At 36.2% G+C, this 20651-nt stretch overlaps 1 protein-coding gene across 4 annotated transcripts in view; it reads left to right on the top strand.

Annotated features, from left to right (window-relative positions):
* SEPTIN7 (septin 7) overlaps positions 1-20016 on the top strand; it is a 79656-nt gene extending 59640 nt beyond the window's left edge. For 3 of the 4 annotated variants that reach the window (XM_032105107.1, XM_032105115.1, XM_032105119.1), the window contains exons 7-15: positions 2422-2539; positions 4237-4329; positions 5548-5644; positions 7699-7750; positions 8646-8771; positions 12873-12893; positions 15631-15766; positions 18308-18447; positions 18998-20016. In XM_032105107.1, coding sequence (XP_031960998.1) covers positions 2422-2539; positions 4237-4329; positions 5548-5644; positions 7699-7750; positions 8646-8771; positions 12873-12893; positions 15631-15766; positions 18308-18447; positions 18998-19037 — 823 coding nt within the window. In that variant the 3' untranslated portion in view covers positions 19038-20016. The remainder of the gene's footprint in view (positions 1-2421; positions 2540-4236; positions 4330-5547; positions 5645-7698; positions 7751-8645; positions 8772-12872; positions 12894-15630; positions 15767-18307; positions 18448-18997) is intronic. The other variant, XM_032105125.1, reaches the window with a different exon arrangement.
* Positions 20017-20651: the final 635 nt, after the last annotated feature.

Here is a 20651-nt window from a genome sequence, read left to right as displayed (position 1 = left end):
ACAGGGAGAACTGCATTTCCAGGGTTTGTTAGGTACAGATTGACTATCTGAAACTGTTTGCTTAGCATTTTATCATGGTATCATGATGAAATTTGTCAGAGACTCTTGAGTTATACCTTCAAAACCAGAAGTAGACGAAGATAAGTGTAAGTCTATTCTATTGTGTAGGTCAGAAGTAGTAAAACTTGTTGAAGGGAGTGATGAAGGAATTTAAAGAGTATTCCTCAGGCAGTAAAAAATGCCAGCTATTACACTTAGCTTCTGTAGCTAGCATTGGAATGGTTCTAATAATTTTGAACTGTACAGATACTTCCAAATATGGAAAGAAATGTCAGAGGGTGGAGTTTCTTATGTAGACTTGCCTTTATTAAGTATTTTTTTGTTGTTTAACAGCCATGTTTGTAATGCCAGTTTTGCTGAACATTCATGTCAGTTTTAAATGCAAATACTGAATTCTTGACATGTTGTTTTACTGGTATGCAAAATCCAAAATGTAATTTAAATAAAGAGAGGATGATTCCTTGTGTTAGCCAATTGATTCTGAGCTAATTTTCAGATTCTTCAAAAAACATGTTTCGTCTCTACACACCCCCTTATGTGTTAGAACTTCCTATATCAGTGGGAGGTACAAATTGTTCCTAAGGAAAGAGAAAAGTAGTGTTTCTGATAGTGACCAAATGTTAGTCTAAATCTGTGAGGCTAAAAGCTGTAGAAGTATATTCCTTGTTACAGGTATTTCATGTTATTTTTAGGGGAGAAAAAGTGTAAAATTATGCTAGGTTTGCATACTGTTTTTCAATTACTGGAATAAATGCTTAGAATTGTCATCTAAGTAAGGAAGTTAATGAAGAAAATTGGTGCTGCTTTTAGCAATTCATTTCCTCTTTTAAGATGCTGCCCTCTCTGAAAGGACAGAGCTCACTTCCTACCTGGTTTTTGTGGTGATGCAGTCTTTGCTCCTGTTTCCTATGCAGACAGCAGCACATCTAACCCACCAAGTAGTGTCCTCTTCACTCTTAATGCATGATTATATTTACGTTGAATTAAAAGCATTTATAGGTGAACTTACTTCTACTTGTCCTTTTACATTTGTAAAAGCCTTATTTAGAAATATAGAAATTAAAAATCAACAGTTTAAGTCCTTCCATTTAATGCAGCCCACTGTTTTTAGCTAGTATTCCCATAAACACCTGAACTGATTGAATTGGTTTCTGTGGGAGCAGGGGGAGAGGGTGGAGGGGTAGGAGGAGCCTTCCAGGTAAGTGAATGGGGCATTGATGGAATTCACCATCTTTCTGCAATTCTGGGATCTTTACGTAAAGCTTTCCTGCTTCAGTCTCCACTGTAAACTCCCAGGTCCTTACGTGTTCACTGTTGTTTTGATCAACTCTGCTTTGGCAGCTGCCCAAACCCAGTGTTGCTGCCCTAGATAGCTTTAGGAAGCAAGTAGAGGGAAAGCATATTAAGGTGATTGGATAACCAAAAAAGTGCTTATAATATAGATATGCTTTAATGTTAGATATTTAATGGAAACATGTTGAGAACTGGTGAAATTCAGTGACAGGTAGAAAATGTTAAAATTAAGTTACTAAATGTTAAAATATCTTCTTCATTCTTTTATGTATGGTTTTCAGAAATTTCATTACCAAATGAATCTGGTTTTAATGTTCCTAATACTAATTTCTTTTATATGAAGAATAATCTTGTTAAATCTTTTAAGTGAATCCTTTAAGCCTGACTAAGCTTGCTATAATTCTGAAGTAGTAATGTATCGAAACTTCTCTAGTTTTACCTCAGAAAACAGGAAATACTGACCACTTTGATCCATATAGATGGTGAATATACTACCACCGAGCCATCCAATACCTGTATGGTGGTTTGGTTTTTGTCACTGTCATCCACTTTCATAACTGTTTTTTGTTTTATATAGCAGTTTAGAGATGAAATATTTCTAATTCATTTGTACATAGGTCACAGAGGTTACTGTCTTCAGCGATCTTAAGGTCTTAAAAAAAAAGCTTCCTAGCCCACTCTCAAGAAGAAGCATACTAAGACATGGCTTTCAGAACCTGCAGCTGTGTGTGAACAGAGCATAATTCAGAACTGTGATCTCTTATCAGTCAGGCTTTAAGTGGAATTATCTTCCAGCTAATAACACAAACTTTACTACCTTCATAAGAGAGTTCTTATCACTTGCTTAAATGAGTGTAATTTCAGCTAGGAGAAGTCTCATGACTGCTAGTAATATTAATATTATACAATCTAGGGGATTTCCTGTAATAATTGCAGGTAGCCTTTTCATTTTCAGTCATCTGTCACTCATAAATCAGTGTCTTAAGAGTAGTTGTCAGGACAAATCTCATCATTTGTACAATCTTGTTTAATTAATATAAATTGGAAAGCTCTAATGCTGTATTTCAGACTTAAGCCTTTGGATATTGAGTTCATGAAGCGCCTGCATGAAAAAGTGAATATCATTCCACTTATTGCCAAAGCAGACACACTTACACCTGAGGAATGCCAACAATTTAAAAAACAGGTGAGTTGAAAAATTAATATTGACAACATAGGATAATTTAGTAAGTTGATATGTATGGAAATGGTGAGATTTAACTTGCATGCAAAGTTTAAACCCTGAAGCAATAACTCGAGACAGCAAAGCTAAGTAATTTATATCTCTAGATTTAATTATAATTCTTGGTGAAATAATCTTGTTTCTGTCCTCAGGGGAAGAGGTTTCAAGTATAGTGTGTTTCTTGGCAAGTGAAATAATTCACTGCTGAGATAAAAATCAGTAAGGGAGGAAAAAAGCTTTCAAGATTTAGGTGCCTAACAGAAGTGTGTTAAAAAAAAAAGAAGGTATTCAGCAGTATCACAGTACTACTGATTGCACTGTGGTGTTCACTTCCACATTGATGCAGTGCATTTATTAAAGATACGTCAGGTACTAGATGAGAATCAGTAAACCTGTTCACTCTTGGGTGTGGTGATGCATTTTAAAGATGGTGAGATAATTTTAACATTGATACAACTGATACAATGTCTTTGTACTTGTAGAATATATTTGCTGTGAGTGTCTACAAGTGGTTTATGTTTTATTTTCAGCTACTTAATCAGAGTAGAATAGTTAAGCTTTGTAGTATTGTATGAAGAGGACAAGGAGGACCCAGAACAAGACAAGACATAAAGTTTGTTTTACTGAACTCTGTCAAGTCCTAGTTTAGAAGAACATAGAGTTCTGAAAAGAAGGTGGCATTTAGAGATGTTGTGTGTAAAACTCTTGATTTAATTATGTTAGATTAAAAATTAGATTACAAAATGGAAGTAAAAAATAGTAGAACGCTGAATATTTCTAAACATATAAGCAGCTTTATCAATGAGTGGATGTTAAATAGGGGAGACTTTCCCAAACCAAACTTTGAAAATAAGTCCTTGCATGATTTAGAAACTTAAGTTCTCTTAAGACTGCAAGCCCATGAGCCAGAAATATTCCCCAGGGCTCTGCAGTGCAGCTGTCAGCTAAATGGTCTAATATTTTTCCATTCTAAAATTCTGCAAAACTAATCAGCTTGTTTTTAAAAATACCCTTCAGACAAATAGAGCATCAAAACAGTAGTCACTTTTTTGATGATGCTCTCAGTTATTCTTAAATTTCCATTAGTGCTTGCAAGTATTTTTCAACACTACTAACTGCTAGTTAGTCTATCAGTCACAAGCTCTATTAAAATAGGCAGGTGATCCTGCTTCAAGCACCTGATGGTCAGGTGTGCTAGAAACAGAAAAGAATAGGAGTGACAGCAGTAGCCATTGTGGGACCTCAAAGGGATAAAGTGTGCCTGCGATTATCCATTCAAATATTTGGGTTTTTTAAGGGACTCAATTGTGAGACTAGTCTGACAATTTGTGTTGTATTAGGTTTTGCACCTAATTGTATGAAGGTAGAATTCCCATTAGGGTAAACCTCTTACTTGTCCCGTTGTAGAAAACCAGTATTAATTTTTGCTGTCTTGTACTGGTGGATAATATTCTGGTAGCTGGGAGACTCTAGCTCTGATTATGTCTTCTCCTGGCTAAGAAGAGATGGTCATACTGTGAACCCCTTGGGTGTTAAACATGTGTAAGTTCTATGTTGTAATTTAAGTCACCTAAATCTAAAGGATTTTACGTATCTGACAGAAGGAGGAGAAGCAGACTGCAGCAAAAAAATCCTCAAACAAATAATAATTTTGTTTCTAGATAATGAAAGAAATCCAAGAGCACAAAATTAAAATATATGAATTTCCAGAAACAGATGATGAAGAAGAAAATAAGATTGTTAAAAAGATAAAGGTAAACTAATTTTCTTTTGAAGAAGTGCTTATGGAGGGGCAAGGGGGGGTTGAGTTTGAAAAGCATTCTGTTGTTAATGAAGAGCCCACCAAAATGTTTAGAAGATAGAAATCAGATGTAAAGCTGTCCTAAGGGGGTCATTGTTCCTTATCAGAAGCAGTGAATGACATTATCAAGTCATCTGTCTAAGTCCTTCAATGGCTAAAATTCAGAATGAGAGCACTAGATGACATGTTCATTAATGAGCTCTTAAAGATGACTTTTTAAAATTCATCCTAATTTGACTTCTATCCGCCTACCACATTTTTTTTCAGTTCTGAGCTTTGAAGGAGGCAAGGGTTGTCGTTCAGACGGAGGTGTGCAGTGGCATGAAGTGTGTGCATTACAGCTAATAGCACTCTGGCTGATTGATACACTGAAATCTTAAGGGAGATGAATGGCTAAAGAAAATCAAAAGGACTGTCAGGATGTTGAAAGGCTTTTCTTAGTTTACTTATGTTTTCAGTTTGTTCTTTCATGTTGGAGTCCATGTTGTATATGTTTCTTGAGCCTTGCTTCTGTTTGTTCAGTAGCTATAACAGCTTGTAAGATCTTTTAAATTTTTTTGTTACTGGGGAAATCTCGTAGGATAGATAAACACAAATAGCACAAAAATGGAAGATGTTCTGGGACTAAGCCTAGAGAAGAGCAGAATAAAAGCAAAGGCAGAAGTGCAGAGTACTTAGCTTTGTACCGTGTCCCTTTCTGCCCCTTGAAGCTGCTCTTGGCTCCTTTGTTGCTTGTTAGACTGGAAGCATTCTTGGTTTAGCTGAGAACAAGAACTTGATTTAGTTGTTTGCCAAACCTTTGTAAACTGGGTATAAGATCTAGTCAAAGTAGCAGCCCTAGTAGCCAGTGGGAATATGAATTGGTAAATAATGGTGCAGTTGAGTAAATAGGAAATGGTTTGCCTCTTGCTTAGCTTACTAACAGTGATGTCTGTTTCTTAACTAGATTTACAGAATCCAGCAGCATAAGGAATTCAGAAGGGGAGTGTGTGTATATATAAGTCATTCAACTGGGCAGAGGTCAATAAACATCACTATTCTTGCACTTCTGGGGTAGCTGCATTGCAGAGTTACAGCACTGACCTGGCTTATGTCAAGTTGATACATGGGCATGCTTTCAGTATCTTTTGGCAGTAGATTTTGATTTTTAAAGTCGTACTTTATCTTGTAGGACCGTTTACCTCTTGCTGTGGTAGGTAGTAATACGATCATTGAAGTCAATGGCAAGAGAGTTAGAGGAAGGCAGTACCCATGGGGTGTTGCAGAAGGTAAGGCTTTCTTGTGATTTTTTTAATCCATTTAAAACTTACTAGACATGAGCCTGTATTTTAAATGTTTGAAATGCTTAATTTGAATGGTCTTTGATCTGGAAATGAATTTAATATATCATTTTGTTATTCTGACACTATTGGAACAAGGTAAAGGTTTTGGCAACGCGTAACTTTGCAAGCAGATTTCTGTTGAAGCCTCAGTGAGGAATTGTAAAACCTGTAGTAATTTACTGCAGGTGATGATGTGGCTTAAATTACAGTTGTTTTCTAGCTTTCTTACCTTAATTACCTTCATCTAAAACTTGTGTATTAAATTATTCTTTCTACAGTATTCACATTATAAATATTAATTTGATCAGTTCTATTGTCATAAATTCAAATTCAGTTTTCCCTAAAACATCTGAGTCTTAAGTGCTGGGGTGTAGCAACAGAAAGGTACCTGGTAATGAATAGAATACTTTTTTCTTTCTTTTTCTGGTTTTTTTTTTTTAAATTTGTTTAAAACTTACTTTCTACTGTTATAGAGACTTGAAGATTATTGCGTGTTCTGGCAACCATTTCTTGTGCTTTAATGCCATTCATATATTTCAAATGGCACATGGCATGACTTGCACCATGCTCTGTAGTAAAACAATCACTCTTAGACTGTTTTTCCATGATCATTGAGTTTTTTCCTTTGGTGTGCATGTATTGAATAAAGAGAATATTTTTTTCCTCGCTATTTCTGCCTTCCAAGGGCAATGGACTATAAATTGGATGCAGTATAAAACAGAAAAAAACCCCAGCCAACAAGTAGTGTATGGACCAGTACTTTAAAAAGGAATGCTGTAACACTTTGAAGTACATGTCTGGCAGGAAATGAGGTTTGGCAGAAAGTAAAAACCAGCTGCATCACAGAGGATCAAGCTTTATTTCAGGCTCTTGTGTTGGCATTTGGAGATGTGCAAAATAGTGCTGCTTTTCTTTATTTCAAAACAAATTTCTGAAAGGTTTCATGTTCGCGACTGTATGACTTTTGGAAGGGAAGAGCTAGCCTAACTGAAAGGAACCTCTTGGTGTGGCTTGCAGTCTGTCAGCTAAGGACCAAGATGCTGCTTTTTTGAGAGTATGACTTCATGTACCATCTGAGCGGAATTTACCACTCTCTGTAAAACCATGGATTAAAATAATGCAATAATGAACACACAAAGTGGCAATGTTCTGCATTTTTCTGTAGGACTCATTGAATTTACTTGGGCGATTTTAATTCCTTCATCCTGTTTTTTTCTCGCCTCCCCATGAAAATGTCTGTCTTAACTTCAGAGGCACATTGGAACCTGCCCTGTGCCTTTATTTTGTGTGCGCTAAGAGCTTTGTGTGTTGCCTTCTCTGTCTGCACATCAGGGAGTTCTGGAATGTGCATTTTTATCCAGTGTCATTTCATGATCTCTCAGGGAAATGCCACTCACAGCATCAGCCTCTTCTACATTAGTGGGATGATAGGCTCAGTGGAATAGGTGGCATCTAATGACAGCTGCCAGTTCTCTCTTGATCTGTAGGTAGGTGCATCAAATTCACAATACACACAACCTTCCTTTGCTTCATTAATAAAGAGCTAAAGCTATATTAAAATTAAAATAAAGACTTCTGCAACTTATTGCACAGGGAGAAACAGGTTGAGTCTGTCTTTTAAAGGTTTTTGGGTATAGCTGGATCTAGACTGAGGTCTTCACTTAGTGTCTGATCCTTGCACAGCTGTACTAGTAGGCATCCAAGTGATCAAACAGTTAAACTGGCAAAACTGTGTTTCTGTTGTGGTAGCTTATTCTGCTGCACTGACTCAGAGTACAGTTTGCCAGTATGGCTTAGCGGAGCATAGGAATTCTGCTAGTTAGACACATTAATATAGTTATATTATTATTGCTTTCCTTCTGCTAACACATGTTTGAGTAAGGAAAGGCTGTAGAAGTAATTTGTTGGTGGAATGAATGTAGATGGATGACATCTTACTACCTCTGTGTAAGGCACAGATTTTGGTTGACATCTCAACAAAAGCTTATGTCTTCTTGCAGTTGAAAATGGTGAACACTGTGACTTCACAATTCTGAGGAACATGTTGATAAGGTAAGTAACTGACAGGTAACATTAAGTTCTCTGGTATGTCTGAGAGATTGGGCAATTGTATATTGGAGAAAAAAGAATGTGAGATAGTGAGTTCATATGAATTCCCATTTTTTTAATTGCAAACAGTTATCTTACATTTTATGGTATCTTGTTTAACCACATATTTAGCAAGCAGTGGCGTTGATAGTGAATTTTTTGTGATTACTTGTTCTGGAATATTGTGATAGTCCATAGGAACCTGAGTTACGTGATAGTGCTGATTTGTACTTAGTTGTAGGCATTTTCTAAAAGATTTAGCACTGAAAATTTACCTAAAGCAAGACTACCTGTGCTTTGTTGTGTTAGGTCCTGAGTCCTGTGCTCCCAGCAGTCCACTAGACATCTGCTGTAACAACTGTTGGTTTGATACTGAGCTTTGCTTTTCTCCAGGCTGACAATGGAAAATTGTGAAAAGAAACTAATGCTTTTAGCTTAGTCTTGAGCTTAACATTTTTCGCTTTTGTAGAATTAAAACTAGGAAGTTTTGGCTTGTTGTTTCTTGCCTGACATGCTTTTTCTCACCTACTGCAGTAGTAATACACAGTTTTCTTATCTGCCTATCAAATACCTGCAAGTTTATCCACAGAACTCAAACTTTCCAAAGACTGGCCCTGTAAGTTAGTGTTTGGAATATTGCAAGCTTTAGATAGTTCAGTGCAAAATAATGTGGAATTTCTGTGCCTTTGCTGTCTTGACAGCTGTGATTCAAATAGTAGAGTAACAACATCATGGGGAATGGGATGTTAATGGAGAGATATAATTCAATTCAAGTCAATCTGCAAAATGAACATGGACTGATTTTTCGGACAGTGTTTTGTATTTGTGCACTAAGCTGATAAATTACACTTATTGACAGAACTCATATGCAGGACTTGAAGGATGTCACTAACAATGTACATTATGAGAACTACAGAAGCAGAAAACTGGCAGCTGTTACATACAACGGTGTTGACAACAACAAAAATAAGGGGCAGCTAACAAAGTAAGTTCCTGTTAAGTCTGTATTGCACTTAAATCTTTTTACTCTCCTCTTCTTGTTGGATTGGTTTTGTGAATGTGTGGTGGTATTTTCAGTTTTGGGTTTTTTGGGGAGAGGTGGTGGTGGGTTTGTATGTCTATAGCCTTCAGTCAGTTGTCTCTTTGCTGTGTCTGAAACTATATGCCTCTTGTTTACTTGTAATTTGGGGTTTTTTCCTCCTTCACTGAGGTTTACACTAGTTTCACTGAACATGTTAATTAATAGATTCAGTTTTGAAGAGAACCCTTACACTTACATGGAGTTTTATTTCTCTGGTACTGCTAAGTTTTTGTGCATTAGTGTTTCTATTTTGGTTTACATGTTACTTTTGGAATTATTGGTTCTTCTGCGTGAATGATCAGTACTCAGTGTCAAGGATATTTTTGAGAAGAATGGATTCATATTTGTTTAGAAACTCTGAAAATGCAGACCTGCTACTGTCATCTTTGAAATGCTGCTCTGGCTACTCATGTGGCTGCTTACCATGGCAGGGAAATTATTGCGACATCATTATCTTTTGTGAGAAGTGAGTTGCAACGCAGTGTTTGGGCACTTTTTTAGCTGCTGTTTTCAAACCCTGATATGTAATTTTTATTAACCTCTCACAAGAAGTTATTTGCCAACCTGATGAAGTTATTGAAAGGTTTAAAAGTAGGCTCAACTGTATTCTGAATTGTATAGTGCTATTTGAGAATAGCTACACTTTTAAATGTCCTGCTCTGCATGTAGTAACTGTAGCAATAGCAATTAGTGATTAAATAATTAATAATTAGTGATGCTCTTATTTGTTGTACTATATTTAAGTACAAATTTCTCTGTGGAAATATAGGGTACTGTTCTTTTCAGCTTGGTATGCAAAGTTACAACTCTTCTTCCTGAAAAAGATCCCTGAAATTAGTTGGAAATACCTGCTATTTTCATCCATATGACAGCTACAGAGCCATTTTTCACTAAAGAAATGTCTATTGTACACTGTTAATGCTTTGAAAGTGGCTGTGAGGGAATGATTTAAGTGGACGTGACTTAGTTTCATCTAGTGTGAGCTTACATGAGACTTCACTGCTCAGCACTGACAAAAAATGTAATAGTTTATGTCAGTTATAGCAACTCTTCAGAAGTGTACTTGAATTTAAGTAGAGTTTCTAATGAGGTCAAGTCTTAAAAATACTGGTTTTCAAATATGTGTGTCCATAACACTGTGGTTACTTCTTCTCACTGTTATGTTTCTTGCCATCATGTTATCCCTGACTCATATCTCAAGGCTTCTGAGTACACATAGCAAGTATGTCAGGTGAAAATGTAGTAATAGAAGTGCAGAAGAGAAGATTCTGCATTTCCTCCAGGACTTCTAACTTGCTATTACTATGCTTTTTACTGTACTATTATTAACTTTTTTCCCCATTGTTATTTGGGATTATCAAAGGAAGTTGTTTACATTTTTCTGTGTGTTGTTAAATACTGGGGTTTCTTATATACCTTTCAAAATCTTAGTTTGTTTTCCTTAGACTTTGAAAAATCTGAATTTCAGAGATAACACTTTCACCGTTTTTTGTTTTGTGTTAGTCTGCACCTACAAACTCAGTCTGTTACCTCATCCAAGTAAGGACTGGTTATTCTGCATTCTTAGAAAGAACAGTGACTTTTTTTTTAAATAATTTTTTTATTCCCATGTTGCAGACACAAGATGTTATTTTATACAAAAATGCATCTATGAGTAGGTTTTAAAACTCTTTGTGATCTTCGTTCACCCTTCCACCCCACTCACTTTCTGATAGCATTGCTGATCCTTTTTATTGGAGCCAGAACCTACACTAAGAGGATCTGGAATTATTTTGCTTTCTGAAGCATGCTTATATTGCATCTCCTGTCACTTCAGATCACTGTGCTGTCCCACCTGAATATTTCCAGGTGAATGTGCCTTCTGGAACTATTTTCTTCATTAGAAATCTGTTACTTGGAACACTGCAGTACTGTAGCTCAGAGATGAATAAATACAACTGATGCTCTTTGCTGTCAGGGTTTTTTTTTTTTTTGTTCAAGAGAATCAGTAAATTATTGCAGTTTGATTCAGCCATCTTAAAGATGGCAAAGTCTATTGCAAACTTACAAAGAGTATTTTGAATATTTTGTAAGAGTTTGTTCCCCAGAACACAGGGTGACTTAATAAGTAAATACATGAAATTCTTGAATGCATGTGCTGGTTTTGAAGCAGCTGATGCTATTTTTCTGTTTTTACCTTAACTGTATGTTGAGTTGCAGCAATTCTTTTTAAGCTTTAACATGCTTTTTAGGCTTCAGTGTGTTTTTGCAGCTTTTGGTTTTTTAATCTAGTATAGTTGAAGCAGCATAAAAGGAATTTTCCTGATAACCGTGTGCCTCCTGGAAATTGAGGGGGATGAACAGATATTAACAGTTTATCTGTGCCTCCCCTTAGGAATTTTATGCTTGCCTGCTTGCCTTTTGGAAGAAGTATCTGTGTCTCAAAATGGAGCAGTGTCGATTCTTTCATGGGAGACAGATCCTGTGTCTCTGTGTGAGGATGGAGACGTGCTCTGATGCTGCCTGCTGGTATTACAAGCATATGGTTAAACACAGATACACCCCCTGGCTCTGGAAACTCTAAGCTGCTGGTTTTTTGGAGACTGGGAGGGCAGACATACCAGGAGATATACATACATGCAGTGGTGCTTGTACTTTTCCAAAAGTATCTCCTGCTGGCAGCTGTTGGAGGCTGGATTGACCTTTTGTACCTTTAAAACAGCTGTATTTTTATGATCGTAGCAGATCTCAGTTTTTCATGCAGCTGTTAACATATTTCTTTAGACAAAAATGCAAATGTGAAAACAAATAGAAGTATGTGTTAGAAGTTTTAATAATACTGTGCAGATGAATTGAAATAGGTTTTTTCTATCCAGTTAATAATTTTATCTCTGATTTGCCTCCTTTGATTTGGTGAAACTTGACTGTTCTGTAGGTAACTTGTTAACCTAAGAGCGATCCAAAGCATGTATTTTCCATGGTTTTGGACCTTTTTTGTATTTTAGGTTTAGTCTGATTTTTCATATTTTCAATATCATCCTAACCATTAAAAAAATAAGATGTCAAGGGTAGTCTTCACATATGTAGATAACTTGTCTCTTTAAATTATGTGGTAATTGTAATTTTACATCTGTACTATGTGACGTGAGAAAATTGGCATTTGCTCTGAAATTTAGAAGTTGTAATTTGGGAAATATTTTTGGTTTGCTGTATGAAGCTGCTATCGTCAGTGAAAATCGTATTTTTTTTATTGAAATGACGTCTTTTATATGTCATATTGTACATTGTAAAGATGGGCCTTATCCATCATCGATCCAGGGTAACAAAATACACAGTGCTCAGGTCCTTCTGACTGCTAAACCCGGACCACTTCCAGCTCCTTTTGCCTGTATTCTTGGTGAGTTCTCTGAAACAGCTCTAATGTCATGAAGCCCATCTGACAGGATGGTGAGATCAGAGCTTGTTTTCAGCCCGTTTTGCGCTGAGCTGAGGCACCCTGGGTGAAGCATCCCGGTGCCCGGAGGAGGTGGCGCTGCAGCCGAGCCGCCGCTGAGACCTCTGCTGGCCGTGGGAGCCAAGTGCTCTTCCTGCAGCGCCAGAACATTCCCGGGCATTCAATACACTGTCCTCTGCTAGCTGACAAATTCTAAACGAGGAGATAAGCCTCCAGGTGGCATTGGTTTCCGAAAACTTGTTTAGAGCAAGTGGTGGTTCATATCACTAAAATATTTAAAATCTCTTTAAAAGCATAGATGTTGTAGGAAAACTATTCCTGAAAGCATCTGCACATCAAACCTGTGTTAGCATTGACATGGTGTAGTGATTAACTAGCTGAATTTGAAATAAATATAACAAGCTTTAACTAACAGTTTTTCCTTTTAGTATGAAAAATTTGCTTTTGGGGGAAGCACATAATTAGCTTTAGGAATCTATTAATATTGAATTTACTTTTTTAATTATTGCTTTTTGGTTTTGTGGTTTTATTTAAGTATGCTAAGCTAAGCCTCTGTATTTTTTGTTTTTTAGATTTGACACAGTTGAAGGCATGTAAGTGGTCATTTAAATTTTTCCAAAAAACTTAAGACAAAAATTCTATAAACACAAAAAGGATTTCACTGTTTAATGTTTCAAATTTAAAACAGTTTCCTCGTATCCTGCTCTTGGCATTGTTTTTTCCCCTAGCAGTTGGTTTGTTTATTTTTTTTTCCCTAAAGCTGTACTGCCATAAATTTTAGGAATTTATAAATGCTTACAGTGACAAATACCTCTGTAAAAACCCATCCTCTTTAGAAGCCTTTTAGCTAAGATTCAAGTCAAATTTGGTCAAATTTCAAAAATCAATAGAAGTGCATAAATTATGGAATTCCCCCAGTTCCTATCCATAGCTCAGTCATCTTTATATAGATACTTATAAAGAATTAGTGGAATTTTCATCCTTACCTGTAAATTTACAATTCTTCATTGAATTGGGGATTTAGTAACTTCAGTAATTTCTGACTATGATTTTATCTTATGACCTGCTTGCAGAGATTCCACTTTGCACATATCTAGAATAATTTTTAATTTTTGCAGAATAACTTAGAGGACTGTTACTAGAGCACATGTCCTCTGAAATCAGTTAAAGGTTTTACATCTTTATTTAGTGGTTTGTGGGGTTTTTTCCCCTTCAGTGAAAAAACTTGGGGTTTTTTTTGTGGTTTTTTGGGTTTTTTTGTTTAAGTCTCATGTATAATTTTGTCCTCAAATGCAGGGTGATGTGCTTTTACCCGTGTCACATACTTAAGACCTAACAAAGCCAGTTGTGTCCTATCTTGTAAAGCTCTCAGCTGTAAATGCTCTCTTGTCAGTTAATCAAATTTTCTGTCCAGACTTTTACCGCTTTCTCAAACACAGCTTGCATGACATCCCCATTGGATTACTAAGTTGTCAATCGAAGGACTGTTCTGCTCCCTTTTCAAGTTAAAACTGCAGCAATGATTTGTCAGTATTTACTCTACTTTGTAGATTAATTTTTGAAGAGCAGTTGCATTTGAGAACTTTACATTTCTAAAAGAAAATAGTCTTGTTTTGACAGCTGCTTAGCTTCCACAAGTACTGCTACTCACCTCTCACCTCTTCCTTCACTTTCTTAGTATTTTTGTGCATTATCATACCTCACCTGTGCTTAACCATTAATTTTTTCCTTGAAAAAGGTTGCTAGCAGTTGGCCTTTTGAAGGGCTGAAATAAAAATTAAACTGAAGATCAGTTTCAGTTCTGTATATTATACAGCATTTTACTCACAAATCCAAATGTTGCAACTATTAATTCAGATTCATATTAATTTTTTTTTAATGGAAATGCCATTTTCTTCCTCCTTGTCCCCCTCCAATTATTAGCTTTAAAAATACTGATGTTTAAGAAAAAAATTCATACAGCCCTGAGTTCATATGACATTGCTTGCTTTCACTGCATGGTTAGATGGTGAAAATGGGTGAGCAGGAAGGACAAAATGAGCCAGTAATGGTCAAAGTAGACCTTAACTAGGTTTGATATGTAACCTCCATTCCCTTCAGAATGCGTGGCAAATTCTGAATTAAAAGCAATACTGCTGATTATGCTTCAGTTATCACTGAAAGTTAGCCAATATTTTTCTCGTTTCAGAATGCTTTTTCTGCATGATTTGAATCAGAACAGGGTTTCTTTGGGGTTTTTGTCTTTTGTTTGGTTTTTTTGAAAATGAAAATAAAAATCTTATTTTTAGTAGGACTGAGGCTTGCCACCTCTGTTTTACAATTTGCTGGTCTGAGTGACTTTTGCATACATTACATTAGATATCCTCTGCTTGTTGATTGTAACGATCCCAAATATAATCAGGTCTTAATTTTTGCCAACACAATAGTTAAAACTTTGCCATTTTAAGCCAAAACTGAAACAAGAGGCCAGTGATTTGTTTTGATTGCTCTTTGTGGAACAGCAGAGTTTTAACAAAACTCTGTGTAGCAATCATCACTAGATCACAATCATCCTGCTTTATTAGATCCTTACAGTGAAACTTGCCATTTAAAACCCATATCACCATAACATGGATAGCAGGCTTATACAGCTTTAAAAATCCAGTAGAATCCAGGAAAAGATACAATAGGAAAAATTAAAAATAATGTACATTATTTTTATACATTATGTTTATTAATAGATTTCTAAAGGAAAATCTTCCAACTAACACTTTGAAGTACCGATGTTCAGTTGCCCAAACCTTTTTTTTGATGCTGATCTCTCGTCAAAACTATGACCAGAGCATTCAACACATTTGTAATGTTAAATGACTCTTGGGCTCACTTGGAACAATGAAGATTTAGAGAGAAAATAGGACTTTAGTCTGCAGCGCTCTTAATTTTCTTGTTACGTCCATTAATTTTTGTATATATTTGAATTATGGGGAAGGAAAAGATGCCTGAAGATCACTTGGAAGATGCTAATTTTCTTATTCTTGTTATAACATTGATTTCCTCTCTTCCCATGACCAGGTGGTTCTACAGATAGAAAGTCAAGAGTTTCTGTTAACCCAAATGTAATGTAAATCAATTGTGGGGGAGGAAAAGACATTGTATGAAATGTCTTTTTGAGTAAAGCTTATCTAAACAGTTAATGTAACAATGCAAATTGAATTTAAGCTAGCAGTGCCTACGGCGATGTATTTATCTTACTGCTTCAGCATTTTTATCTTGCTTTTTCCAGATGCCCTAATGTAACAGACAGGGAAAAAAGTTCTTACTAGCTAACTACTTCTTCTGGATTTATGGCAGGAGCCCGTTGGCACAGATGGAGGAGGAAAGGAGGGAGCATGTAGCCAAAATGAAAAAAATGGAAATGGAAATGGAACAGGTGTTCGAGATGAAAGTTAAAGAAAAAGTTCAGAAACTGAAGGACTCTGAAGCTGAGGTAATCAAAATGTTTTAAACACCAATATAACTTGAGGCCGAACAAGTGTAGAGATGGAACTTTTTGCCAAGACTTTGCAACAGAATTGATTCCATACTTGGCTTTTATGTGTAAAGACAACAACACCATTCTCCTTTCTCAGCATGTTGTATTTGCTGAAATAAGTCTGAACTTAAAATGTAATTTTAATGTTCACATGCGTTCTATTTTTATTTTCAGTTATAGCCTGTTAAAATACTCCTTAACTTCCTTACCCTCTTTTTCTCCCTTTTCTTTGGAATATTTTGTGCTTACTCTTCCGTGTGATTTTAAAAGTTCTTGAGACTTTTATGGCTTACATAAGCTAATGCAGTAATGATAATTTGCTGTGTGTATTGAAAAAGTATTTCAGGAATTGGACACAATGCCTATAGGAAATCAACTAAATGAGAATTACTAGATGAAGGAAGAGTCAGGGATATGTTTTTGTCAGTGTTCTGGTATCATTTGAACAAACTTTATGGATACTTAGCTCTGATTTCTGTCATCTCCAGATGAAGCCCTCACAGTGAAACTGGTTTCATACAGGCTTCAAGGGGTTCTGAAAGTGATTTTTTTAAAGGGACTATTATAATTAGAAGTTTAAGCAAAACTAATTTTCTTAGTTTTGGGAAAACAGTTTATCACAAGAATCCTAATAGAGAAGTTCAGAACTGTCAAAGTTCCTAAAGAAAGTTTGGCTCCATATTTGAGGAAAAAGGGGGAAACTTGGAAGGGTAGTTGGAATGCTTGGCAGCTTAGGCACTGCAGGGAGCCAAGGCATACTGGATCAGAGGAGAAAAACAATCAATCTAGATTTGTTTCTTTTTTGAGAACTGAATAGATTTGGGGGAATATAAACGGTAAGTTACACCAGTCAACAATTTGAGGATTTTAAAGCTAGATGTTTTATCAGGATCATGGTTTTGTACTCACTGGATTTATCCTTCCTCAGTTTCTGTCTTGAATCTTTTTGAACCCTTTTATACTTCTGGCCCAAACATTCTCCTTATGATGTGAAAAACAAACAAAAATATTTCTGGCTTTCATGTACTATCTCATGACTTTTTGACTGAGTGTATCCTGTGATACCAGCTCTTTATGTTCATGCGATTGATTCTTCTTTTTTCTTCACCATTCATGGCTTTGTAAGCTCCTGTTGTATTTATCTAAATGTAGAAAAGTAGGAATAGACAGTGCCATGTTAAAATGTGTAAAAGGAAATGCGTTTTCAAGGGTTTGTGTAAAAGAAAGAGGAAGTTTTATATCACTTTCTCTGAAGTGTGGACATCAGGTCAAGGGAGGTGATTCTGCCCCTCTTTTCCACTGTGGTAAAACCCACCTGGAGTGCTGCATCCAGCTCTGGGGTCCCCAGCACAGAAAGGACATCGGTGTCTTGGTGGCCTCCTCTGGACTTGCTCCAACACAATTACAGGAATGGAGCACCTCTTGTATGAGTGAAGGCTGAGAGAATTGGAATTGCTTTGCTTGGAAAAGAGGAGGCTTTGTGGTGACCCAGTTGTGGCCTTCCAGTACTGAAGGGACCCTACAAGAAAGATGGAAAGAGACTATTTACAAGAGTATGGAGTGACAGGACAAGGGGAATGGCTCTAAGCTGAAAGAAAGTAAGTTTGGATCAGGTATTAGGAGAAAGTTCTTTATTATGAAAGTGGTGAGGCACTGGAACAGGTTGTCCAGAGAAGTTGTGGATGCCCCATCCCTGGACATGTTCAAGGCCAGGTTGGATGGTACTTTGAGCAACTGGGTGTATTAAAATATGTCCCTGCCCTTGGCGGGAGACTTGGAATTAGATGATCCTTAAGGTCCCTTCCAACCCAAACCATTCTATGATTTAACTCAGTTCAGAAAAACATTACACCACACAAAAGGAATCACTTTTCCTGAGAAGTATTTCCATCCTCACATACAACACATTTGATTGTCAGTCTGTCCCATCAACTTGCAGGAGAGACTTCTTATTCTGTTTTGGAGTGTAGCCTATTCACTTCTTCAATAATACTGATTCATTTAATTAGTGAATAAATTAATCCACTTAATTTTTTTTCCAGATAGATCCACAATATAGTTAATGCTATAGGATGAAATCAATGTTTTGGGGTTTTTACCCTGCACAGAAAGTCGAAGATGCTGCTCTTTTATGCATTACTGGTACTCAAATGCTCTGCAATTTGCTGCTTAATGTTTGCATCAAATACCTAAGTATTTTAAAATTTCCTTTTATTTGCCAAACATAGCTGCTTACAAATCCTATTTGTAACTTGGGCAGCATTTGGGGCATTTTCTATTAACTGTAAAATGAAGTTATGGGATTAATAACCTTTTGGTTTCTGTTATTGGCAGTACCTATCACCTTAGAGTTTTCAGTCTGAGCTACTTTCTCTAAAGAAAAATATAATACATAATTTTGCTGCATTAGTAAGTTTAGCTACTGATATTGTTATTACAGTTCCAAAAGTTGCTGTGTTTTCTGCACTTACTGACTCTGTTCATAATCTTCTACAGCTGCAGCGACGCCATGAGCAAATGAAAAAGAATTTGGAAGCACAACACAAAGAGTTGGAGGAAAAGCGTCGTCAGTTTGAGGACGAGAAAGCGAACTGGGAGGCTCAACAACGTATTTTGGAACAACAGAATTCTTCCAGGTAAATTGGAGTCTTGTCCTGCAGTTCATGGTAAAAGATCTGTAGCTTTCTGCTAAAAGGCAATTTCTGAGATAATAATGGTCCATCCATGGTTGTTGACCACTGTGGAGGTGTCACTTAAAAGCCAAGAAAAATCTTGAGCTGCTTTTAGTTACAAATGACCATATTTCAGCAATAGTGGGAAGATTATTTGCTTCTAAAGCAGATTTTAGCCGCAAAAACATGGTACCCACACATAAATACATCTATGTAAAAAATAAGTGTTTATCGTGCTAGATTGCATCAGACTTCTGGGGGATGAAGAATTAAAGCTTTGAGAATTAAAATGTTTAATTCCCCTAGTCCTTGGGAGGGGAAATCTGGTGATAACTGCATTGTTTGATTCACACAGTACAAGTACTGTGTACATAGCAAGTTTCATCCATTGTGTTGCAACCAGTAAGGCCTCATTAAAATGCCTGTTTTAAAAGGTGTATATTAGTAATTAAAAGAAAAAATCAGAACATGTATGCATTATTTAACAAACTTTTTTTTTTTCATGTCATTTTAGAACCTTGGAAAAGAATAAGAAGAAAGGGAAGATATTTTAAGTGCATCATTTTGACCACCAGTTATGTATTAGTTGCCAATATGCCAGCCTGGACATCAGTGTTTGTTGGATCCGTTTGACCAATTTTGCACCAGTCGTATCCATAATAATGGATTTAACAGCATGACAAATTTTTGTTAATTTTGATGGAGAATGAGATGCCTTGAGTTGTCTAGGGTGTTGTGTACTTGGAAAAATAACAGCTCTAAGTACCTTCTTTCATTTTTTTTTAAACAGGTGTCATTTTAATGCAAAAGAAAACATTTTACTGTTGTACAATCATGTTCTGGTGGTTTGACGGTTTACAGGATATCTAAAAATGCAGGACTCTAGACGGTTTTTAGTGAGGATAAATTGCCATAATATGATGCAAACAATGCTTCTCTATTATTATAATACAAGAATTCCATTCAGTGCAGCATATACAGTAATGTAATTTAGTCTAACACAGTTGACCCTATTTTTGACACTTCCATTGTTTAAAAGGACACATGGAAAACAAAAGTTGTAAGCTTACAGTGCACCTAAGCTTTTTATAACAACCCTTTTATGTTTTGGATTCTTTAAATATATGCTATTCTCATTTAGTAACTTCTTTAGCCAGAAGGATTTCATTACTGCTTCATTTTTTGTAATAACATTTAATTTAGATATTTTTCCATATATTGGCCCTCCTGAATAGAATATAGCTTCTTTCATATGGTAGGAACCAGTGAATAAAACTTTCCTTTAACTCCCTTTTTACATTTTATGGTAAGTAGCAGGAAAACGCATTTATAGGTCATTTCTAGGCAAAATTGTGGAGTTAACTACCAACCTGTTTCTACCTGTGTGCAGTCTTTCTTTATTTTACTAGAAATGGGAATATGGCCTCAAGAAAAACATCACCATTTTGCATTTAGCTGTATTCATATACTGCATTTCTGTATTTTTGTTTGTATTGTAAAAAGTTACATAATAAACAATGTTGTGATGTAACACGCTGCTGTGTCAGGAATTTTAATGGAGTTGAACAGCTGAGGACTTCTCTGGGAAATGTGTGAACTTTTTCTCTGATTGACCTGCATCTTTGATTCATCTGAGGAATCAGTTTAAGGTGTAGAAGACCCCATTTCCATGGCCATGCTCTGAATTGGCTAAACAAGGATCTTTCTGTCGTGCCCAGGAGAGGGCACCAAGTGCCTGCACACCTTATGCTGTGTCCCACCAGCTCCCCTTCTGGCAATTCTGCTTTTCCCGCTGTCCCTACTGCCTTCTGCAAGCTTTTATGAGTATCTGGTGCATGGGTGGGAAACAACACATTTGTAAGTTGTTAAAAACTGATGGGGACTTCTTATGTCTGTGTTTGCCTATGGAATAATGAAGAATATCTCTTCTTTTTTGCAGATGTTCCCTGTATTATCCCTGCTATCACTGTGTTTCTGCTCATTTTTTTTTTTACAGGAGTTATGATTACAGAAATATTATTTACTCAGCTAGCTTCTCAAAGAAATTGCATTCTCAGTAGTCTGCATAAAGGCCTCCTTGTAACTAATTTCAAATACTCTGCCTGTTTTTCAGAGAAGACACTGAGTATCAGTAAGTGGACATCACTTTCCCTTGCAAGTAAAGAGAA

Source organism: Corvus moneduloides, chromosome 1 (assembly GCF_009650955.1).
Source record: "Corvus moneduloides isolate bCorMon1 chromosome 1, bCorMon1.pri, whole genome shotgun sequence".
NCBI classification, from domain to species: Eukaryota; Metazoa; Chordata; class Aves; order Passeriformes; family Corvidae; genus Corvus; species Corvus moneduloides.
Note: the sequence above shows the minus strand (reverse complement) of the source record. Positions and strands in the feature narration are given on the sequence as shown.